The 21,415-nt window shown below is 39.5% G+C and overlaps 1 protein-coding gene across 1 annotated transcript; it reads left to right on the top strand.

Moving 5' to 3' along the window:
- The first annotated feature begins 452 nt into the window (after positions 1-452).
- Positions 453-20,352, top strand: LOC101165104 (G protein-activated inward rectifier potassium channel 1). The gene is made up of 3 exons (XM_004080277.4): positions 453-1,487; positions 11,378-11,594; positions 12,399-20,352. The coding sequence occupies exons 1-3, from the start codon at positions 819-821 to the stop codon at positions 13,061-13,063; spliced, it is 1,551 nt and encodes a 516-aa protein (XP_004080325.1). The 5' UTR covers positions 453-818; the 3' UTR covers positions 13,064-20,352.
- The last annotated feature ends 1,063 nt before the right edge of the window (positions 20,353-21,415 follow it).

Here is a 21,415-nt window from a genome sequence, read left to right as displayed (position 1 = left end):
TTCTTTTGTTAATGTTAAAAGATACAATTTTAGGTATACTTACACAATTTTTATAGATATTGATCTTATTTATTGTCACAGCGGTGAGTGTGTGTGTGTGTGTGTGTGTGTGGGGGGGGGGGGGGGGGGTCAAATTAGATTAGATACATTTTATTCATCCCACAATGGGGAAATTCTCTAATTCTAATTTCCACTTTTCTTAAGGGGGGCGCGAAACATTTTCTTTTTCCTAGGGGGGGCCTTGCAAAAAATAATTGAGAAGCACTGCACTAAGGCAACACAAGGGGGAACTAAACAGCTTTGGGAAGTCTAGTAGTAGGCTGCACTCACTCGCTGGCACAACACATCTCCAAATGAGCTCAATAGTTAGAAAATAAGAACATCAAACAATATATTATTTAGTTTTCATTGTAAATAGAAGTTTTCAAGTTAACTTCTACTGTTGTCTTGAAAAAAGTAAGTGCACTGTGCGTTTGGAAAAATCCACACATCCACGCAGCGGAGCTGGAGTTGCCTCCCAACTCAACGTGATACCCGTGGGAGGGAGCGCGCACTGCTGTGCACGTGAACGCACCTTAGGATCCACTGTACACAATCTTTGGATGAGATCTCCAAGAAAAGTTTGCGCGCGGCGGAGAGCACTCTGCGTAAAAAGGATCTTGCATTGCGCAGAATCTCCCTTTACAGGAGAGGGGCGCGCGTCCAGCTCACAGGATGCGAGTACAGTGCGCTGAATGTTGTTGCGAGCTTTAGGGCAGGAGGGGGAGAATTAACTAAAAAAAAACTGATTGTGGATAAGTACAGAGCGCTCAGACGCAATGTCCGCTATACGAAGGAAATTTGGGGAGGATTATCAGATGGTGAACACCAACCGCACTGTGACTTTTTCTGCACCGGTGAAGAAAAAGAGGCAGCGATTTGTGGAGAAGAACGGCCGCTGCAATGTTCAGCACGGTAACCTTGGAGGAGAGACCAGCAGGTACATCTCAGATCTCTTCACAACGCTGGTGGATCTGAAGTGGCGATGGAACCTGCTCATCTTCATCCTCACTTACACAGTTGCGTGGCTGGTTATGGCTTTCATGTGGTGGGTGATCGCTTACATCCGAGGTGATCTGAGCCACGCCGGCCACGACTCGTCCTACACCCCGTGCGTCGCCAACGTGTACAACTTTCCCTCGGCTTTCCTGTTTTTCATCGAGACCGAGGCGACCATCGGCTACGGCTATCGCTACATAACGGAGAAGTGCCCCGAGGGGATCATCCTCTTCCTCTTTCAGTCTTTGCTGGGCTCCATCGTGGACGCCTTCCTCATCGGCTGCATGTTCATCAAGATGTCGCAGCCGAAGAAGCGCGCAGAGACGCTTATGTTCAGCCAGGACGCAGTCATCTCGCAGCGGGACGGGAAGTTGTGCCTCATGTTCCGAGTTGGGAACCTGCGGAACAGCCACATGGTCTCCGCACAGATCAGGTGCAAACTTATCAAGGTATGTTGAAGCAGTCTCCCGAACCAGGGTTCCTCTTGCGAAAGTCTTGGGATCAAAGCTGACCCTGATTGCACAGCAGTTTGGATCATAATCTGTTCTGAAAGTGTCCATTATGTTCCCCTGCAGCATCAAGCCATGCATTGAATTTCTATTCATCTCCTAAATTGACTGCATCCCTGAGGGTCTGTCATTCTACCATTAGATACATTTTAACGTCTGAGTCCCTGAAGATTATAAAAACTAAATTCATCATGCATTTGCGTTGCTTCTGAGCATTCCTCAAACTGGATGATTGCACATTCCCCCACTTGTTCCAAGTGTCCACATCAAAAATGATTTGCTCCCTCATGGAGACAAAACAATGCTTTTTGATTACGAAACTAACAAAAGATGTTCTGTGCTTTCTGAGCCCCAGTGACTGAAACTTTCAAAGCCTCCCTTGCCCTAAAACGCTCTAAAGATTGCAGGTGGTGAGCTACTGACAGTAATAAAGACTTTTATTAAGGGGTGTCAGCGCTAAGAAAAGCTGGATGATGAAAGCAGAGCTGAGGTAGCAGCTGGTAGCTAAAAAGGAGAGCACGCATCAAGCAACTTCACAAGGAAAATGGACTAAAAACTCAGTGCCGAAGTGCATTTTTCCATCTCACACCTGGAAGAGATGTGTTGCTTACAGCAAGTAAGTGCAGAATTGTCAGTTTAATATAAAAAAGCCTCAGTGGAGCACACTGCAAAAAGCTTTGTTAGTGCCCTTATGTACTGTTCATGCTTTTCCTGATACCCACTGAGCATCACTGCTTTATTGCAGTTATGATGCAATGATGTTTGCCATCCAAAAACATTTTTTTAATTAAAATTTTCTCTTTAATGCTGTTTCATCATTTCATTAAAAAAAAGTCATTCGAAAATACCATCCTACTGGAAAGTTCCAAGCCACCCCACAGGCTAAAAGTAATGAACTTGTTAAGTCTGCTGTTTCAGGCGAATGGCTTTTATTTCTTTCCGTTATCTTCTTTATTTAAGAGTCTTGAAAGACAAAAAAAGGAAAAAAGAAGAAGATATGGCGTCTCAATTGCAGTTAATCAAAAAGCCATCACAGGGCTAATCATGAAAAAATTGTGGTACCATCAGCGCTTTTCTGGCCACAGAGGACAGCAGTTAGTCACACACTTCAGCACTCTAATTGTTCCCTCTAATGAATGTTGTTCCTTTTGAAATGGTAGAATGTCAAATGAATTATCTTTTTTTATAGCACTACTTCTACTTCCATACGTCTTTAAAATTCAAGATGAGCGCTGGGACAGTTTGGCTTCCTCTTTTTGTGTTCCAATTATCTTTGATTAATTCTAATAGCGTTCCCAGAGATCTCTTGATTAGGATTATGCAGCTTTTAGCCAAAATCAAAAAACTGTGTTGCTTTCTGGGGTGGAGTTTCTACAAAGCGGCAGGAGTTCATTAGAAATTCACCTCTGAGTTGTGGGCGGGACTGTTGGAGTGGAGCAACTGGCCCCGTTTTTCCCTCACTGTTGCTGTGAGCTCTCTGTTTACACGCTAGCTTACAGCCCCTCACATTCCTCACAATCTAAAGCTGCATTCGCAACGGCTCGTGTTTAGTTGGCCAGTTTCAATGAACAGTCTATGTTAACGCCTACTGTGATTCGGGCTTCCATGTTTAAAACCCTCTGTTCTCTGGCTTCAGGTACAAACCAGCCGTTCTCTGAATGCAAGCTGAAAGTCCAACCAGCTGAACTTTCGACTTCTTTCATGCCAAACAGTTGAACTTTGACCAACCAGGGACTTGTATTTGGTAGAGACGTATGTGTAGCGTCCTTTTCAAAACACAAAAGTGCCAACCTTTGTAAACATGATAATGGAGGAGAAATTGATAATTGTGGTTTCTGCCTGGCTGGATTTATAAGACATAAAATCCTTCATATATCAGCATAGAGCTGAGAAAGAAAATGCCTGGAGCAAAATTCATGTGATACTGGAGCTATCCAGCAGTACAGTTTTGAGCCAAATCCAGCTCGGACGCGGAAAACAAAAACGCACATGGATCTAGTTGTCTGCAAGTGGACGCATCAGAATTGAGCGGAGCAGGTCCTCCCTTTCTACATCACAAGTACAGTCTTTTTCAAACAGAAATTTTGTGTGCAACTGTGTGTAGTTGCAATTGTGTATTCACATGTACTCTCCAATATCAAAAATGTATACAAAATACAGTTCATGCATGCACAACAGAATTACAGCAGCTTAAAACAAACTATGAATTTAAAAACGGCTCCTATGCATAAATCTTAAGTATGGACCAATCGCCTGATCCACAGAAAAAAACACATTTACGCACAGATTTGAGGTAAAGGGCACAAGGGGTTGTGACGCTCTTTTCACGTCTACAGATTTGTGCATAGATGATGCGTTTAAATGCTGCTACAATGCTGGGTCATCAGAGTTTTCTTATCTTTGAACTTAAATTGTAAAAAGTATCTAAACTTGACATTTTTCCATTTTTAAATGTATTTGCCCCAATAATTAAGATTACCAAAAAAAAAAAAAGGAGCTCAAGTGGCTTTTGATGTCAGATTGTTAGATGTCTGTATGGAGAGTGTATTGACCCTGTACCAGCACACAACGCACACACACCTCTGGAAACAATTGTGCGACGTGACATTAACGGTCACTGTTGGATGGCCTGCACACAGACTCGACTGGAGAAATGAGGCATGTAACAGTAAATCCTTACGGTGGAGCTGTTTAAATGCTTTGTGACTTGGCAGCAGCAATAACTTCCCGGGGCAGTGAGGAGCAGGCGTGAGGTGTGGGCTGTACATTTTTATGGGACCTGGTAACTCTGGAATCTAGAAGGAAAACATTTCTAACAAAAGTCATTTGTTATCTTTTGGTATAAGTTGACACAAATTCTACGCTGGATGACTTTTGTGGTAGTCAAAGCTGTAAAAGAAATGTTCTATTCTGGCCAGTTGTCCATCAGTATTAGACCCCTTTCTGAGCCCTTTAGACTTCCAAAAATAAACCTCTTATGATGGATTTGGAAAGAACTGCCAACTTTAGACAATTTTTGATAAGTGTTCCCACTTTTAGCCTCAACATGTCCATGACTGCTGGTGTTGGTTTGATATGTTATACACAAGAAGTGCTGAAATTCTCAGCAGCGTTGTGATGTCAGGGCAGCTGCTGCATGTGCCTTTCCCTTCATATCCAGATTTTTATGTGAGCAGGAAGTTTGATATTTATGAAAAAACAGGAATCTTTTTTTTAGTACCAAATTACAAGTACACGTTCTGTTTTAATCAGAAAGTATCAAACATTAGTTGTTTAATACTTATTTTTACTGAATTTAAACTGTTAACCAATTTAGTTAAAATAATCAATTTTTTGTTACCAAACTATTAAACAATTTTTTATTTTTAAACTAAATTGGTTTATCAGTTGTGCAATTCAAATTGTTTTATTTTATGCCCATTTTATAGGGAACTTATTGCGTGTTTTAAGCATTTATCAAACACTATTTTTCTAAAAAAATGATTTTCTTTAGAGTAAACAAAAAGGAAGCAACCTGGCAGTTGCTAACAGTCTGAATGTAAAGCAGTGTTCATGGTCTCATGCTGTTACATTTTTTTCCAAGGTTCCAGAGTTTAGAAATAATTTTGCTACTTCAGTGATGGTTTATATTAAGATACACATCAGCATACCTTTTTTTTTGTCCATCCTCAGGTTATCCCCAAACAAGCATCAACAGAAGCCTCTTAACTTTTTGGGTCAAAGTCATCAGTGATGGTTCATTGGCCAAATCCTCTAAACTGTAACACTTACAAGCGGTCTCCTACTCTAACGAGTGAAGCTATACACACTGGGCGAACATGCCAATGCACGTTTAGCCCATGGTCTTTACACTGGACAAGCCGGGAGGGGCTTTTCCTTTTTCTACTATTCTACTTGCGCGTGTCTGCCACCTACAAGGAAGAGACTTGGTGAAAAATGTCAAAAAGATGCAAATATTATTTTCTCCTCCATGATCAATTTTCAAACAATTGGCACCTCCATGAAATAAAGGGGACGCCATCCATACGTCACTACCAAATCAGAGTCCCTGACTGGTCCAAGTTCGACCTGGTTTAACTTCCAACCCAACTTCAATGGCTGCGAGTTTTGTACGTACAGCCCAAAAATGGTTATAGAAACTTGCATAGCTCCATGTAAACATAAGAGTTTTTACCGCAGAAGCCCGAAAGCACATATAATCAATAAAACATAGATGTTTTATTGAAAGTGGTCACTTGAACACATATTGCTGAGGGCAGTGTGAACGTACCTTTAAGCTGCAGGACCTCGATTTTGTTTGTAGAAATAACCTTTTTTAAGAAAATTACACAGACCCATACATCAGGATCAATCAGGCAAACAAAATAAGGCATATTCGGTTATGTAGCACCTTTTATTCACAGGGGAAATTCAAAGAGCCTCAGGAGTCTTTGCACAAAGGAAAAGAAAAGCCACACCCCTCGGCTAGTTGGAAATTGACCCCCAACTGTGAACAGTGTACACCCACCTGTAGGGGAATGGCAGGCTAAATAACTTTTTCTCCCTAACTCCAACCGACTTCTACATCACATGTAATCTCTGCAGAAAAGCCGCAGGCTGCAGGATGCCTACTTTAATTTAGCAGTTTCCCTGAGACTCTGCAGAAACACCAACTAGTTGCAAAAGCTTTGATCGCTTAAGGATACAAAAAACAGGAAGAACCCAAATTCGCTATCAAGATGTTGTAACGGTCAGTTATTAATCTTTATTATTATTAATAACCTTAGCATGGAAATTCTCTTAAATGGTTTGGGGCACTTGATAATGCAAATGAATGTGTTTCAAAAATAAAGAGTGTTGGTTGGATTTAGCTGAATACTATTTTTCACTGCAATTAGTCTGTAATTTTGTGCCAACACATATCCAATGTAATTATCAGCTGAAACCCTATTTTCTTGGCAAGACGACACGTTCAACATCCATAATGCATGAGAATTTAAAAGATAAAAGTCCTTGAATATACATTAATATTAATGCAGTACTCATTAATAAATCCATACAATGGAGAGGGCAGCTCAAAGCGCTGGTGCGTTATGATTTATATGTTGATTTTTTTCCCACTAAGGGTAGATGTAGCACATTAATCTGAACAAGGAAAATAATGACGTGTTCCAAGCAGTGCAAAGCATTAAACAGGAAGCATGTCGCTAATGAGAGGGAACTAAAATACAAAGGAAGACAGCAGAGCAGTGTTTGTCAGGGATAACAGAAGCTCATTTCAGTAGTTTGATCTACAGCAGGAGATGGCTGATATAAGAGCTAAAAGCAGACGGACATGTCAGTGTGACTCGCAGCATCTGCCACTGCCAAATGCTGAAGGACAAGGTGAGCCAACAGCACAGGAAAGGGAAGGAAGAGGGGACAAAAACAGAATCAATCGGCTTTAATTTAGAAATCAAACGTGAAATAATTTCCATGACAGGGACAAAGAGGAAATGTGCTTCTTTTCACTGCCTGGGTGTTCTGCATCAGTTTCACATGTACGCACACATACAGTTACACACAGGAGGAAGTGAGTCACCGGGGAAAAGGCCTGCTTTCACTCACCGTTATTCTCAGGTGACTCCGTAAATTAAGCACTCCATCCATATCAGGACCTCTTCCAAAGGCCATTAATTTTCCCCAGTGGCTCTTGCTGTTTAGCGGCTCTAAGGGGAGCATACAAGCTTTTCACCTTGTTAAAACTATTAATTGTCTCTTTTTTCTTGCCAGAGTTACAACCTAGTTATATGACTGAAGTGCTAAAGTAGCTTATAAACAAATTACTAGTATCTTAACATAACATTCACTTAGAACATATTTAATTTGATAAAGACTTTTAACTATGTTTAGTTGGGGGCTCGTCCAGGATATCCTTTACCTGTGACAGTTGTATGTAACACCTTTCCATTCTCACACAATGTTTGATTTACAAGACTATGTTGATCACCCTACCTACCTTAAAATGGACTTTAGTCATTAGGGTGATGTTTTGCTTATTGGGGAACAAATTTTAAAATGATTCAAGTCTTTCAATAATTGTCGAAATGTAAGCTGTTTTATACATTACATTTTACAATTTTAAAAGAAAAAGAAAACGTTATTGCCTTTAAGAGTTTTGAAACCTTTCGTACAACATGGCCTTTTTACATTCAAATTAGTTTAATTCTAATACTGAAACTTGTATGACAAGAAATTTGAGGTTTATTGGTAAACTTTACACAGAGGTGTTTGAAAGATGTAACTTCTACAGAAACTGAAGAATTTGGATATGCCTAAAAATTTAGGGCTTCTTCCTTGAAATTAAACTTTCTGAGAAATTTAGTATCAGTGTAAACACAAACAGACTATTCCAAGAACCAATGAGAAAAAACACAGCAAAGAAAAGAAGTGACATGAATGATGGGATTAAAACATTTTAACAGAAATGCAAATTGAAGAACTATTAAGTATTGCATAGCTGCATAATAATTTATAATCAGAAAACTCCATGCTTGCACATGTATTAGTTTGGTGTCATTCTTTGTGCATTTTGATTTTTACTTGTTGACACTTTAATAGCTGCTGTTGTAACTCTATTGTCCGGGGTGATATTCAGCATGGAAAAGTATAAAGTGAATTCAAACACAGCTAAAAGGAGGACCTTTCAGTATTTCTCACAGAGCTTTGTCTAAACCAGCGGTCGGCAACCTGGGGTACGAGTTCCAACTGTCGCATGTGGAGGGAAAAACAGAGGCAATGCGGGGGTGTGACAACAACAAGCACTTGATCTGTTGTCTGTTTGTATTTTTCCGATTTAAAAAAAAAAATGGGTTTGAGTGGCAATCGCTTCTCATAATGAGCTTTTTTCCGATGGCTTCTTAAGGAATCGGTTCATTCACACAGCGCTGTTACTGTGACTTTGCCCATACAGCCAGTTTATCTCATCAGCCTTAATAAACGAACGATTTAAATTAAAGCGCACCATAGGAAAAAAAAAAGCAAAATTCGCCTTGGTTAAATGCAAACGTTGTAATAATTACCTTGTGTTTGGAAATGATTGCCGGTCAGAAGACAGGTGGGGCGAGATAAGCATTTGTCTGAGCAAATCTGAGGGCACGTGAGTTGGAAAAGCACAAAGCTGATTTACAAGCTGTTGCACACGTTAATGACTGCACAGCTGTTTTCATGGTTCATGTTTTTGGCGTTAGAGCAGGTGACATTTTGGAATCAGATCCAGGCCAAAAAAACTTGACCAGAACGTCCCTAGTTAATACATTTTGGGGACTGACTCCATTGCATGAAAAGCCATCCAGAGGTAAGTTATCAGGCTCTAGTAATGATTCTTTTCAAACCTTCCTAAAAAATGGAGCCAAAGTTTTATCCCTTGGTCTAAAGTTAATATTACAGCATCCCTGTTAAAGATTATACAAGTACCAGTATACTATTTGTCCACTTAATGCAGTGAAATGTTTCATTCTGTAGAAGAAAACCAGCATTTTTACTGTCTTACACCATGGAAAATAACAACCAAAAATACCACAATTTAGTTTAATTCCTTTAAAAAGTTTTATGTTTTTCTTCTATTTTTGCATTTCTTTAGTGAAAAAAATTTTGGCCCCTTTTTAATTTTATTTGAAGGACTTTTTGATTAGATTTTAGTGGACATGTGACATAGGTCTGTACATGGGAGCACCCAACGCTAAATCAGCATGATGGGTGACACTTCACAGAGGCGAGCCAGGGATTTGTGGGCACAGACGTCTCCCTGTGAAATGTCACACCCTTCTGTCCTCTGTATCACTGTGAATACAAATGACAGCCTGTTTACCATCTGTGGACCAAGTGGCTCATGACTAGAAGAGTCAGCAAGATGAGTATAGCATTCAGAGAAATATTCTTTATTAAGCTCAATCAGAAGAAATGATTTATTTTAGTTGCTCCGCTTTGGATGTTTTCTTTCTAAAGCTATGCTTCCATCAGTAACTTTTTTTTAGCAGCTATGAAAATTCTTTTAAGGTCATTTAGCTTTTCTCTCACATAATAAAAAAGCTGTTTCTTAATTTAGGACTGTGTCAAGAAAATTATTTTTCTTTTATCACAATTATTTAGAGTCAAAATGCTAGATGGAATCAATGATTTTTTTTTCTTTAAGAGTGGGGAACATTTGTGTTTTCCTCGCCTCCTCTATTAACCATCAACAGTTCCTAATTCTTATAGTTTGTTTTTTTGTCAGAGCAAAATCCTCACCCTAGTTTTGAAAGGCTTTTGTCCTAATCTGTGGAAGCCTAACTTCATTGTGTGTTTTCATAAATGGACCTTTAGAGCCCATTCTCTATTTAAAGGTCTCATTTAGGGACATTTAAATGCCTCTCCTCTTTCCATTCTTAGAAAAAGAGAAGACGTCTCATTTTCATGCATGATGGGAATAAAGTTGACAACAGTGGACAGTTACTGTCGATGTGATGGGAAACTTCCTTTTGGTTGCCTTGGAAACGCTCCTAACTATGACTGCCTGCACACCAGTTGTGTAGCGTGGGTGTATTGTGTTATTGACATGATAAACTTCAGTTCAGCTTTTTGAGGCTCTTGTTTTAGTATGCATCACAAATTTTATGATGTTCCTCATGTTTCCCCTTAAAATATGCAAAAATCAGACAAACCACTTAAAATGCAACACATATGCAGCACACAAGTTCAGATTATTTAAGTTTTAAAAATATGTACTATTTCGGATATGCTGCTTACTGTAATCAATTGTTTTTAACATCCAAACCCAGACTCTCACCCTAACTTCACAAACAACTTGGGCCGTTGTCACAGCTTCCCCTTCAGGTGGAGTGTGGCGTTAGGGCACCGTACGACAGCACCACTTGTACGTCATGAGTGCGTGCAACTTCCATTATCCTTACAAATACTGCACTATACGCTTACCACACACATGACAATCGTACGTATTGTTTTTATGACGTCCCGTAGTGCCAAACGATTTGTAATCGCTCAGATTGGTCACAGGGCTCGCCGCTAAATCCAACACCTGTTGATGACATCATCCTTGAATTGAATTTGACTCCCGTTGTTGTGTAAAATCACATGCAAATCGCATAATTTTACCTGAATTTATTTCGACTGATTAGAGATGCAATGACGGAGAAAACTGTCCAGTAAAAGGTATTTTTAAACACTGCTGATGAGGAAAACTTAACTGAAGAACTTAGGAAATACCTAACTTTACAGAGGGCAGAACATTAGACAGAAAATAAAGCAAGTTACTGGAAAGCTATATCTCACATCTTGCAGCACAAGAGAATGCAATTCGTAGTATTTTTTGAAAAATGTCTTCGCCTCTGTATTCCCTGCCTCTTTTTAGTAGACAGCACTTCCTCCTTCTGCTTTTCATGTACCTGCACGTTTGTAGATGTAGCAAGTGTACGATCAAGATGTCCTTTATGTTAAAAATAAACTCTGGAGACAGTCGTGTCGCTTGAAAAGTATAAACGCCACTCAGTAGTTCATCGCAGTTAACACGGACAGTTGCAAGCAAAACCAGCCAACATCAGTATCAACTAGACTGTGCTACTCTGGATACGATTGATGCGACGGCTAATCACTGAAGGATAAACGGGGCTTAAAGGTGGCTGCACAGACCTCGAGGGAACTGCAAGACACACTTGCGCTCTTTTTAGGAGGCAGCCCTCCAGGGCCCCAGACAACTAAAACCCTTTAGCACCCGTACAGGCAAACCCCCATGTGTGAGTGCATGTGACTAATGCTTTACTACTTAACAGAGGATTTCTTTGAATTTAATGAATCCTGACTCTTTGTGTTTCCAGTCTCGTCAGACTCCTGAAGGAGAGTTTCTACCGTTGGATCAGTGTGAGCTGGATGTTGGATTCGGCACTGGAGCAGACCAGCTTTTCCTCGTTTCTCCTCTAACCATCTGTCACGAGATCAACAACAACAGCCCCTTCTTTGATCTCTCACAGCGATCCCTCACCAGCGAGCAGTTTGAGATTGTTGTGATACTGGAGGGCATCGTGGAGACCACTGGTGAGAGCACCATAAGACTGTTTTATTACAATATTACAAAAATCAGCTCCTTTGACTAATAGTTTGTCTCATTATTCTTAAACCTGAGGTGAAGCAGCCTTTTTCTGCTTTAGATCATAAATCTTGAATGGTTTATTTCAAGATGGTTGTAGTAGGTTTAGGGGGATGTCATCTGGACTTGGTTTTAAAGTTCGACTTCACTGTCCTCGAAGTCCGAATTCTAGCCAAAGAGAAAGGATGGTTTGAGCGAGGAGTCATCTTTGTCAAGCCATCTTTGTCAAGAAGGATAAACCTTCTCTTAATAAGAATGGCGGTCTCAGGTTTATTCTTCCATCCATCTACAGCAGTGTTTTGAAACCTAAACAAACCAAACCAGTTCCACCTGGGTCGTTAACAGCTGAAAGAGATGATCAATTTGGAGAGGGAGTCACTGGCTCCCCAACCCCCAGCTGAGGACAAAGAACTCTTAATGACCCGAAACCATGTAGACTAAGTTGACAATACCATCCAGTTTCAGGTCTGACTCCTCCCCAATGAGCGCATATATACCAGCTCTTAGACAAGCTAATTCAGAATTGACAAAGCCTCTTGGATAAGAGGCGAAACTTCTTCAAACTTTAAAACCAAGTCCAGATGACATCCCCTAAAACTACTACAATGGAACCAACCTGGATGAATGAGAGTCTTCATAGACATGTTTATTTCAAGATCTAATTATTGAACATCTTTTCTTTCATAAATCCATGCTATTAATTCCCCCATTTTAACCTAAGAATACAAATTTGTCACCTCTATTTCATGCAGGTATGACGTGCCAAGCAAGGACTTCTTACACTGAGGATGAAGTGTTGTGGGGCCATCGGTTCCTCCCTGTCATGTCGCTGGAAGAGGGCTTCTTCAGAGTCGACTACTCCCAATTCCACAACACCTTTGAGGTCCCAACGCCTCCCTACAGCGTCAAAGAGCAAGAGGAGAGGTTATCGTTATCGTCGCCCAACCCGCTACCAGTTGCACCAACTCCCCCTTCACCTCTATTAGGTAATGGAGGGCGTTCGAGCCGGCGGGAAAGGCTCCTGTCAGCCGACAATGCGGAGCACACGGAAGAGAAAGCCTACAGGCTGCCTATGAAACTCCAGCGCATGAGCTCTGCCAGAGAGGACAAGTTATGGAAAGGGCTGAAGATGGGGCCTGCTTTGCCTGGAGGTAAAGCCTCCAGCACGGGAGATCTACCACTTAGCATTCAAAGGGTGGGCTCCAGCTCCATTCCAGGCGTTGGTCAGGTGCATCCAGAGGAGCTGGTGCAGCTGTTGTTCACAGATGACGTGGAAGAGGGAGATCTGGAGAAACACAGACAGGCAGGAGGCAGTAACACCTGTGCTGCTCCAGCCCAAGCATCAGTCCAGATCTCACTGGCGGGGACTTGGGCGGAGGACAACCTGCCCGCTAAACTTCGCAAAATGAATCGCTGACCCCCACCCTTCAGGAAAAAAAGCTAAATCAAGCTTGACGGGCATTGCTCACCACTAAAGACTACTGTGATTTCCTGTTTTATCCTTTCCTTATTTTGTATTTTACATTACTTTCAAGCTCAAAGCTATCTCTTGCCACAGATTAAACATAAGCCATGCATCTGCTCATGCTGAGTCACTTTTGATAGATCACCATCTGTGTCCCCCACTGAATCCAAACACATCTATTCCTGAACTTTTTCTTTTTATTTCAGGTCAGAACCACATGAAAGGCTTTGTTGTTGCTAGAAACTGCTGTACCTTATTTTTGATTTGAACAACCATCGGCGTGGGAGTTATAAATGAAGCTCTATTGACCATTTGCTAAACCCTCAACTGTAATTGTCTGTCTGTTGGTAAGGAAACAATCAGGATCAGATGGTCAGATCAGTTCTAGACTAGTGCAAACACCAAACTAGTTTGCAAGCTTTTTTCATATATATACATATAAATACATTTCATACATATTTTTTGACTTTCAGGTCTTTAACCCTTTGACACAGGTGCTATAGCGCCAGTGTTGACATTCTTTTGACTAGCGTAACTCTTCAACCGGGTACGCAAATGAGGTTATTGCAGCAATTTCTGTTGTGGAGAAAAGGGGCTTTATGAACATTTTATGTTTGTAACATGTTAAGTAATGGCGCAAAGTCGCTTTGCTCCAAGCCAGAATCAGCTGATTAACATTGATTACGTAAAAGGTCTGTACATGCGGGTATATGTTTGTTTGCTCCGCAGCGAGCAAATGGGAGAATAATTGCAATTGATAACACGCGAAATATCTGCATGTTTCAAGATGATTTTTGCTCATTCATTATTTACATTTGTGGTGATAGCGTTAAGATGAAAGGTTACGATAAAGCACTGTTTAAAGCGACCCTAAAGCATCGTCATAGCTGTATCAAAGCAGTCTACTAACAACAGATGCAATTCCACAAAATCGTCACTATGACAAAGCATCAAAGTGACGTGGTGTTGTCACGTTATAGCATTATCAAAGTGTTAGCAGTCAACAGAAGGTGTACATTCTCACCTGCTCCAACTGCCAGATGACCTTGATTTATAAAATCACTGCTGTCCAGCAGTGACACGCCCACCACACCAGTGTAAACAAAAATCACTAGTTGTCAAGTAAACAGACAGTTTTGGCATCTAAAAGGTTTGCTAGGTATCACCTTTTTGGCAATGGTAGAACAAATACAACATCAGTTTTAGAAAAAGATTTTACTTAAAATGATGGGTTTGCAGGAATACTGACATAAGGAGATATGTTTAGCTGTTTATTTAAAGACCCACTCCAATCATCTTTTGATCTATTGTGAAAGAGCTCCCAGTGGTTTTGTAATCCAAAAATCGTTCACCTCTGAGTTGTGGGCTGGTCCATTAGTGAGGAGAAATCCCACCCCCATTTATCTTCCCATTGCTGAGCTTGTGGCCCACCAAGCATATTTTTTACATCACAAAACAAGCTTTTTTGAATAAAGAAATACTCCGAAGTGGAATTTTAGGCTTCATTTTCTTAGAATATGTTCTCCGTCATGAGAAAAATACTACAAGATCTTAAAAACACCGAAAAACATGATTTTGATTGGAGTGGGTCTTTAAATCAAAAGTAATGTTACTACTTCTAATTAACAAAAAAAATCTTTTGTTGACCATAAAGTAAAGAGAGTACCATGCTGTTGGGGAGATTGAAACTTGTGTATGCCAACTGTGTTCAAAATTTCAACTAGTCTGCTACAGCACCCCATGCATCACCTGCTGGAATGACAAAACCAATCCCTTATTAAATTTTCAAAGTTATGTCTTCACGTTGGAATTTTCCAGGCTATGGAGGAATTTTTTAGAGGATAAGAGTAAAACAAACTCCAATCCTCCGGCTGCAAGGTTAACCGGTTTCACTCAACCTTCTTTTTACTTGAAATGAAAGCCCCTGACCTTCATCTGTAGCTGCGGATTCAGCTAATCATGTTGTCTTCAAGCCGACATAAGTCACAGTGTTTACCAACGTGCTCCTCCCAACTGAGATGTGGCCGTCAAGATGAAAAGGATTTCCTGCCATATTACATCTGAGGACGTCCAGGACTTATTAATCGCACTGCAGAGGAAAGCAGAAACATTTGCGTTCTTAATTTATCGACAGAAAAAAATGACCTCCGTTCAGTTAAAGATAAGGGTCGACCCCGGTAAACGATGAGGGAAGGAACCCTGGAGAACATTTATCACACAGTAATTACGGAGAATATTCATTGATTATTCTTTTTATCGCACTTCCCCTGCAGGAAATGTGTGCAAATTTACATCATTTTTTGTAACTTTTTTTAATGGTAAAGTTAAAAGCTTTTTTGTCACACAGGCACTATGTACTGTGCATTTTACGCATATTGCACGAATGAAAATTGGTCATACGTGAATATACATGAAAAAAAGTGAGAAAAATTGAGGTCTTTATGTGAAATTGTCAAAGATGTATCATGAATGAACTGTGTTAAAACCACAGAAGTACAAATAAACCACGCAAACAGCACAGCAATCAACGTAGAACATGAACCGTGCGTGATAATTGAGCTGTTTATATGCAATTCTTTAGTGATTCATGCGTCAATTACGTAATTTAAACGTGATACATGCGCCGAATACGCGATAAAAATCAGTGGTAAATGTGTGAAAAGTCCAGTAGACATACGTTCGTGTTGCAAAAATCTAACAATTGCTTAGAATTTACGTAATAATTGCGTATAAAAGCAAAATACTGCGTAATTCTCAAACGACCAATGATTTTGAACATCGATGGATGACGAACGCAAGAAACTCTTATGAATTACATATATCACGCACGTATCACGAAATACCAAAATTTCATACGTAAATGCGTAAAATGTGGCTCTGTGGCATGGCTTTTTATAAATCCATCTTAACAGACATAAGTGACCGATATCTTTAATCAAATTTACTGCAAATCAACACCAGCAATGCTAAAAAAAGTGTTTTTTATTTAAGTACAGTGAAGAAGTTTTGCTTCCAGGGAAGCCCATCAGGAGATTTTTCACAGAACAGCATACTTTTTCTCTGCTACATTAACTTCACTGCTACACTAATAGAATATCATTTTACAAATGAATATTTCATCTAAAGGAGATGTAAATCGATTGTTTGTTGAAGACAAACTGTGAGAACAGCCCCTGGCGGAGGATGACAGTGGAGTAGAGTAATGGCGTGAGGAAGTTCTTCAAAACACAAGTGGATGGAAGAAGTGTCACTTTTAAAGCCATAAAAGGAGCATTTTCAATTTAAATTTTTTTCTTTTTTATTTGTTTTTGTATCTGCTGAGATTTAACATACTTCATGTCAGTTATTTGCTCTGTTACTCTTGAAACTCTTCAATGTAATCTGTTGGTCTCTCATTAAAATACAGTTGAGACAAATTGGCCGTTTTGGAATTATCTTGACTGAGTTGGGTTATAGCAAGCTTCAAATATTAGACCTTGATTTATCATGGCAATTAGAATTTAATGAGATCAGTTGATTGTTTTTTGTGTGTGTGTTGCAAAGGGATGGGCTAACTATGGCCAAATGCGGCCTGTTACACTATTTAATCTGGCCCGCCAAACTGGAATAAATTGCATTATTAATACTTACAATTTTTTATTTTCCCTTTAATTCTGGTGTCTCCCCATAGATCCTTTGTTTAGGTGCAGGAAGTTGTTCTGCCGTCATGTGGCGTTGGAAGATTTGTTGTTTTTCTGACATTCACGTGAATTTTCAGGCATTTTTCTGATCATTCCAACACCACATGAACGCAATTCAATTGGATTTTATTCATATAGCCCATATCACAACACAGTTGTCTGAACGGACTTGATAATTGTAAAAAAATTTGAATCAGTCATAAAATATGAACAATATCAGCGTTTCTCTGAGTTTGTGTTTTTACCTGAGGGACATCAACCTATTGGTTCAATGGGCACTAACATTAGAATAAAAGCCACAGATTTGAAATAATTCCAAAATGTTCTGTTTTAAAATCAATTTTCAAATCAAAATTAAAGCATGCTTTTGTTCAGATTCTATCATTTCTCTCATGATGTAGATTACAAAACATTGCTGGTCCGGCCCTTCTGTCAGTTTTTAGAACCCTTTGTTGCCCACATGTCAGGAGCTGGTAGTGAAGGACCCAAAATGCAGGAGACTGGACTCTGTGACGGAAAAAAACATTTAATAAATAAAGTGAAACATGACAACACCCAGGGTGCAACAAACAAGTCCCAAAACAGAACAGAGTAGACGACCTGAAAAGGATGAAGAGAAAACCAAACACTTAAATAGGCTGAGGGTAATTACTGTAACTGAACTGAAGACAGCTGTGGATCATGAACCTGAAACTGGAGTAACTGAGAAAAAGGAAACCAAAAACATGACCAACATCAACAAAACCTCACTAAACCACAGAATCTTTTCACCACAACTCAAAAGGTTTGCCCACCCTTGGTATAGCACCTTGAGACAACTTCAGTATGGAATTGGTTCTTTGTGCTGAACAATTGGGGATTTTTTTCCACAAAGTTTAAAATGTAATGCTATTTTCCAAGTTACTGTTGATTTCACTACTTTAATGGGGCCTTTGAGTGAAATCTGATCATATCAGCAAACCACACAATATATAAAACAAAACAGCCTTTAATGAAGAAATTACTTTAGTTGGGACTTCAAAGATTCAATTTGCAAAAAAAAATCAAAAAAAGTCGACTCCATTGTTGAGTTTACTTTTTTTAAAGTCAAATCAAAATGTCTCGGAGTAAATTGGCGAAAACAAAAGAAAAGAAGAAAAACGTTAATGAGTAAATTTAGTCTTAAAAACATTAGCTTGCATGTTTTATGCTTGTAGCCCTTTGTGCTTAAAAAAAAAGTTAAGTTAAACAAAAGTTAACGTTTAAACTTTACACAAGTTGTATACACAGAAATAACAATAATGCATTTTTGTTATCATATTCTAAATAATAAAAAAAATGATGAAATAAAAGCTAGTGTTGTTAACTGGAGAAAAAGACAAGTTGGAGAAGTGCAAAGGTGTTAATATCTTTCTGTTTGGCCTGTGGTAGACTTTTTTTGGTTGAGTTTTCGCACCTTCCAAGCTAAGTAGGCCACCTAAGGATGACCGGTGTGAACCAGGCACCTCAGTGTGAAAGCGCCCCAAGTTAGAGGCTACAACTGTTGAGGGCACTTAAAGAGCAACAAGAGGTGTTAGAAACAACCGTCATTTACAAAAGATCTTATGTTGGGCAACTTAAATTTCCACTCTTGTCATCTTTCGCTCTATTTTAAAAGCGTTCCCAGTGGTCTATAATCATAGTTATGCAGTTTGTAGGCTAAATAAAAGAAAAAAAAGTCATTTTCTAGGACATAGTTTCTACAGAGCGACAGTAGTTCATTAGAAATTCACCTCGAAATTGTGGGCGGGACTGTTGGCATGGTGTAAGCACGCCCCCTTCCCATCATTTCTCTGCTTACATGTTCTCCCGCTACTTTAGAGCCTCTCACAATCCCAAACTAACATTAGCGGTGCAGCAAAAATAGCGAGCGATATTGGAGCTAACTTCTACATCACAGTTTCAAGCTTTTTCCACTGCATTTTTTTGTCTGTTCCTGATTCACAACGATTTGAATAAAAAAATACTTAGACATGCAATTTTGAGATCAATGTCCTATATCAACAGAAAATACCACAAGAACATGTTAAAAACACCAAAACACAGTTTTCCTTGGGGTAGGTCTTTAAACTGCTGTTTTTTTTGTATATTTATCACAAGAGTTCAACATAAAGCTTATAAATCCCTTACTTTGTTTAATTTATGTTATGAACCAACTTGGTTCTGTCTACCCTGCTGATTTCCTTAAGTTCATATGACTTGAAATGTAAATGTAAAAGCTTTTTATCAATAAACAAGTAGGACCGAGATAAAAACAAGGTCGTCACATCTCTCAGCAATATTCTTTTATCTAATGCTTATCATTCCTACAATTATGTGATCTCCATTACCACCTGGAGTTTGTGTCATTTCAGGCTGAACTTGCCGCCACGCGGGCAAAGCATGGCCGTGCACGTCACATGTCTGAGTTTTTGTTTTGTGCTCAGGGGAACACATCAGGAGTCTCTCAAGGGGTGCAGAGTGAACAGATAACACATCCACATTGACCAGATGCTCATGCATAGTCAATGAGAATCAAAAAAACTTGTCACTTCCATGCAATGCCATTAGCGTTGCCAAGAATTGTATGCTCATCTCAGATCTAAGGATTAAGCCAAGCTACGTTTTAACCTCTTGACATGTGCAGACATTAACCAGGATGGAGCAGCCATTAATTAATATATCTGGATACTTCTAGCATTAAAGATGTGTGAAGCATTTTCTCTCCAGGATGAAGAGCCCATTAAACCACTGAACAGTTGCAGTGGGAGCTTTCCACCTTTATTAGACTGTGGCCAGACAACATGAAAAAAAAAAAAAAGGAAGAAAAGAAAACCCATTGTATGTGAGCAATAAAAACTGCCTCAGAAGCAGACACTTGCCAGCACTTTCTACTGATCCAGATAATGTTTTATTCAAAAGCACAAAAAAATCCAAAAACATCCAAATGATGACAGGAGAATCAAATAGATTTTCTGATCGCTCCTTTGGATCATCCAGCATCATTTATTCCAGGCGTCATCTGGTTTTCGTGCCCACAGGCTCGCTTGTAGCAACACAGTAAATTTTGCTGGGCTTTTCTCTGCTGAATCTCAATTGCCTCGCCTTTTCCAGGAGCCGCTGGACAAAAAGCTATTTGATGTTGAGTCTTATTTTTACATAAAAAGCTAGACTGTGCTCCTGTCTTTTGCCGTGGACCTCGCCTCTGGCTCGTCTCACGCCCCCAGCTGTCCCCCAGTTCCATGTGGATGAAGCCCATCTGCTGGACTATTTAAACATGTAGTTGTAGAGTTTGATAAGCTAATTCTTCTTTAACAGCCCTGTTACATCGCCTGTCCGTCCTGGAAGAAGATCCCTCCTTTATGGGGACATCCCTGAGGTTTTTCTTTTATTTCCCCTGGAATCGGGCTTTGGGAGCTTTTCCTTACCGAGATTTAGAGTTAAAGGAAAAGACGAAAGAGGGAAAGGTTTCAACTTTTTTAACCCATTGAGCTTTGTAATGTCTAAAAGAAAATGAATAATTTTATTTTGTAGCAAATAAACTGTAATGTATTATGCCTATGACCCTGACTGGAATATTTTTTATTGCTCCTTTCATAATGTGACTAAACCTGATTTTATTTACTGGTACATCTTACAAGCCTGACTGGGTTTCCAGGGCCTTGATTTCCAATTCATCCAGTAGCAAATATCATTTTAGCCTACTCCAGATGTGAGCGCTGCTTTGAAGAAGTAATTGTCTTTGCATGTTTTTTTCTTTCTCTGAGAAGGAGGGACTCGTGAATTGTTAAAGACTTCTAGCAAATAGTTAGTGAAGCCGACAGAATCATTTATGGCTAAACTGCATGTCGCCGTGTTCGACTCTCTTGTGAGCAACACGCTTCTCTCATAAATATTTGATTGATCTTTTAATAAGTGAGAAGCACACGTTGGGAGAAGGGGACGCACACACTTCCTTTCTAATGTATGACTTCATTTGGCTTTGAAGAATTCCAGACAAACAAAGATGACCTGAATATTTAAGGTGAACCCCTAAAGTCCCACTCCGTTCATCTTTTGATCTATTATAAAAGCATTCCCAGTGGTCTTTTAGTTATGATTATGCATTTTTTTGCCAAAATCCAAAAACTTTGTTGTTTTCTAGGACATAGCTCTGCAGAGCTTCAGTAATTCATCAGAAATCCTCTTCTAGGTTGTGGGCGGGACTGTTAGTGTGGAGTGTGGCAGGCCTCGTTTCCCATCATCCCGTTGTTTACACTCTTTCTGGTTAGCTCACAGATAACAATACTGGAGTAACAAAAATTGCGGGAGGTAATTTTAACAGTACAGTTTTGAGCGTGATCCCAGCTTGGACGAGGAATTTTATTTAATTATTAGTATTTTTTTTAATCATTATTTAACCAGGAAACTCACATTGAGATCCATTGATCTGTTTTCAAAGGGAGTCTTGGACAAGAGGTTGGACGTTTTTTACAAGTTTAAAAAACCATTAATACTAAAATATTAAAAGTATTAAAATATTAAAATAATAAAAGCAGGTACAAGTTAAGGATTTTATGTCCAGGTCCTTCATCATGGTGTAAAACTGAGGCCTAGATATTTGTGAGTTAAACTGTCTGTTTGTAGA

This window comes from Oryzias latipes, chromosome 19, assembly GCF_002234675.1.
Source record: "Oryzias latipes chromosome 19, ASM223467v1".
Classification (NCBI taxonomy): domain Eukaryota; kingdom Metazoa; phylum Chordata; class Actinopteri; order Beloniformes; family Adrianichthyidae; genus Oryzias; species Oryzias latipes.
Note: the sequence above shows the minus strand (reverse complement) of the source record. Positions and strands in the feature narration are given on the sequence as shown.

Coding starts and splice junctions, on each gene's coding strand:
- LOC101165104 (XM_004080277.4), top strand. CDS start 819: ATGTCCGCTATACGAAGGAAATTTGGGGAGGATTATCAGATGGTGAAC. Junction 1,488..11,377: donor TCAGGTGCAAACTTATCAAG/GTATGTTGAAGC, acceptor TTGTGTTTCCAG/TCTCGTCAGACTCCTGAAGG. Junction 11,595..12,398: donor GGGCATCGTGGAGACCACTG/GTGAGAGCACCA, acceptor TATTTCATGCAG/GTATGACGTGCCAAGCAAGG.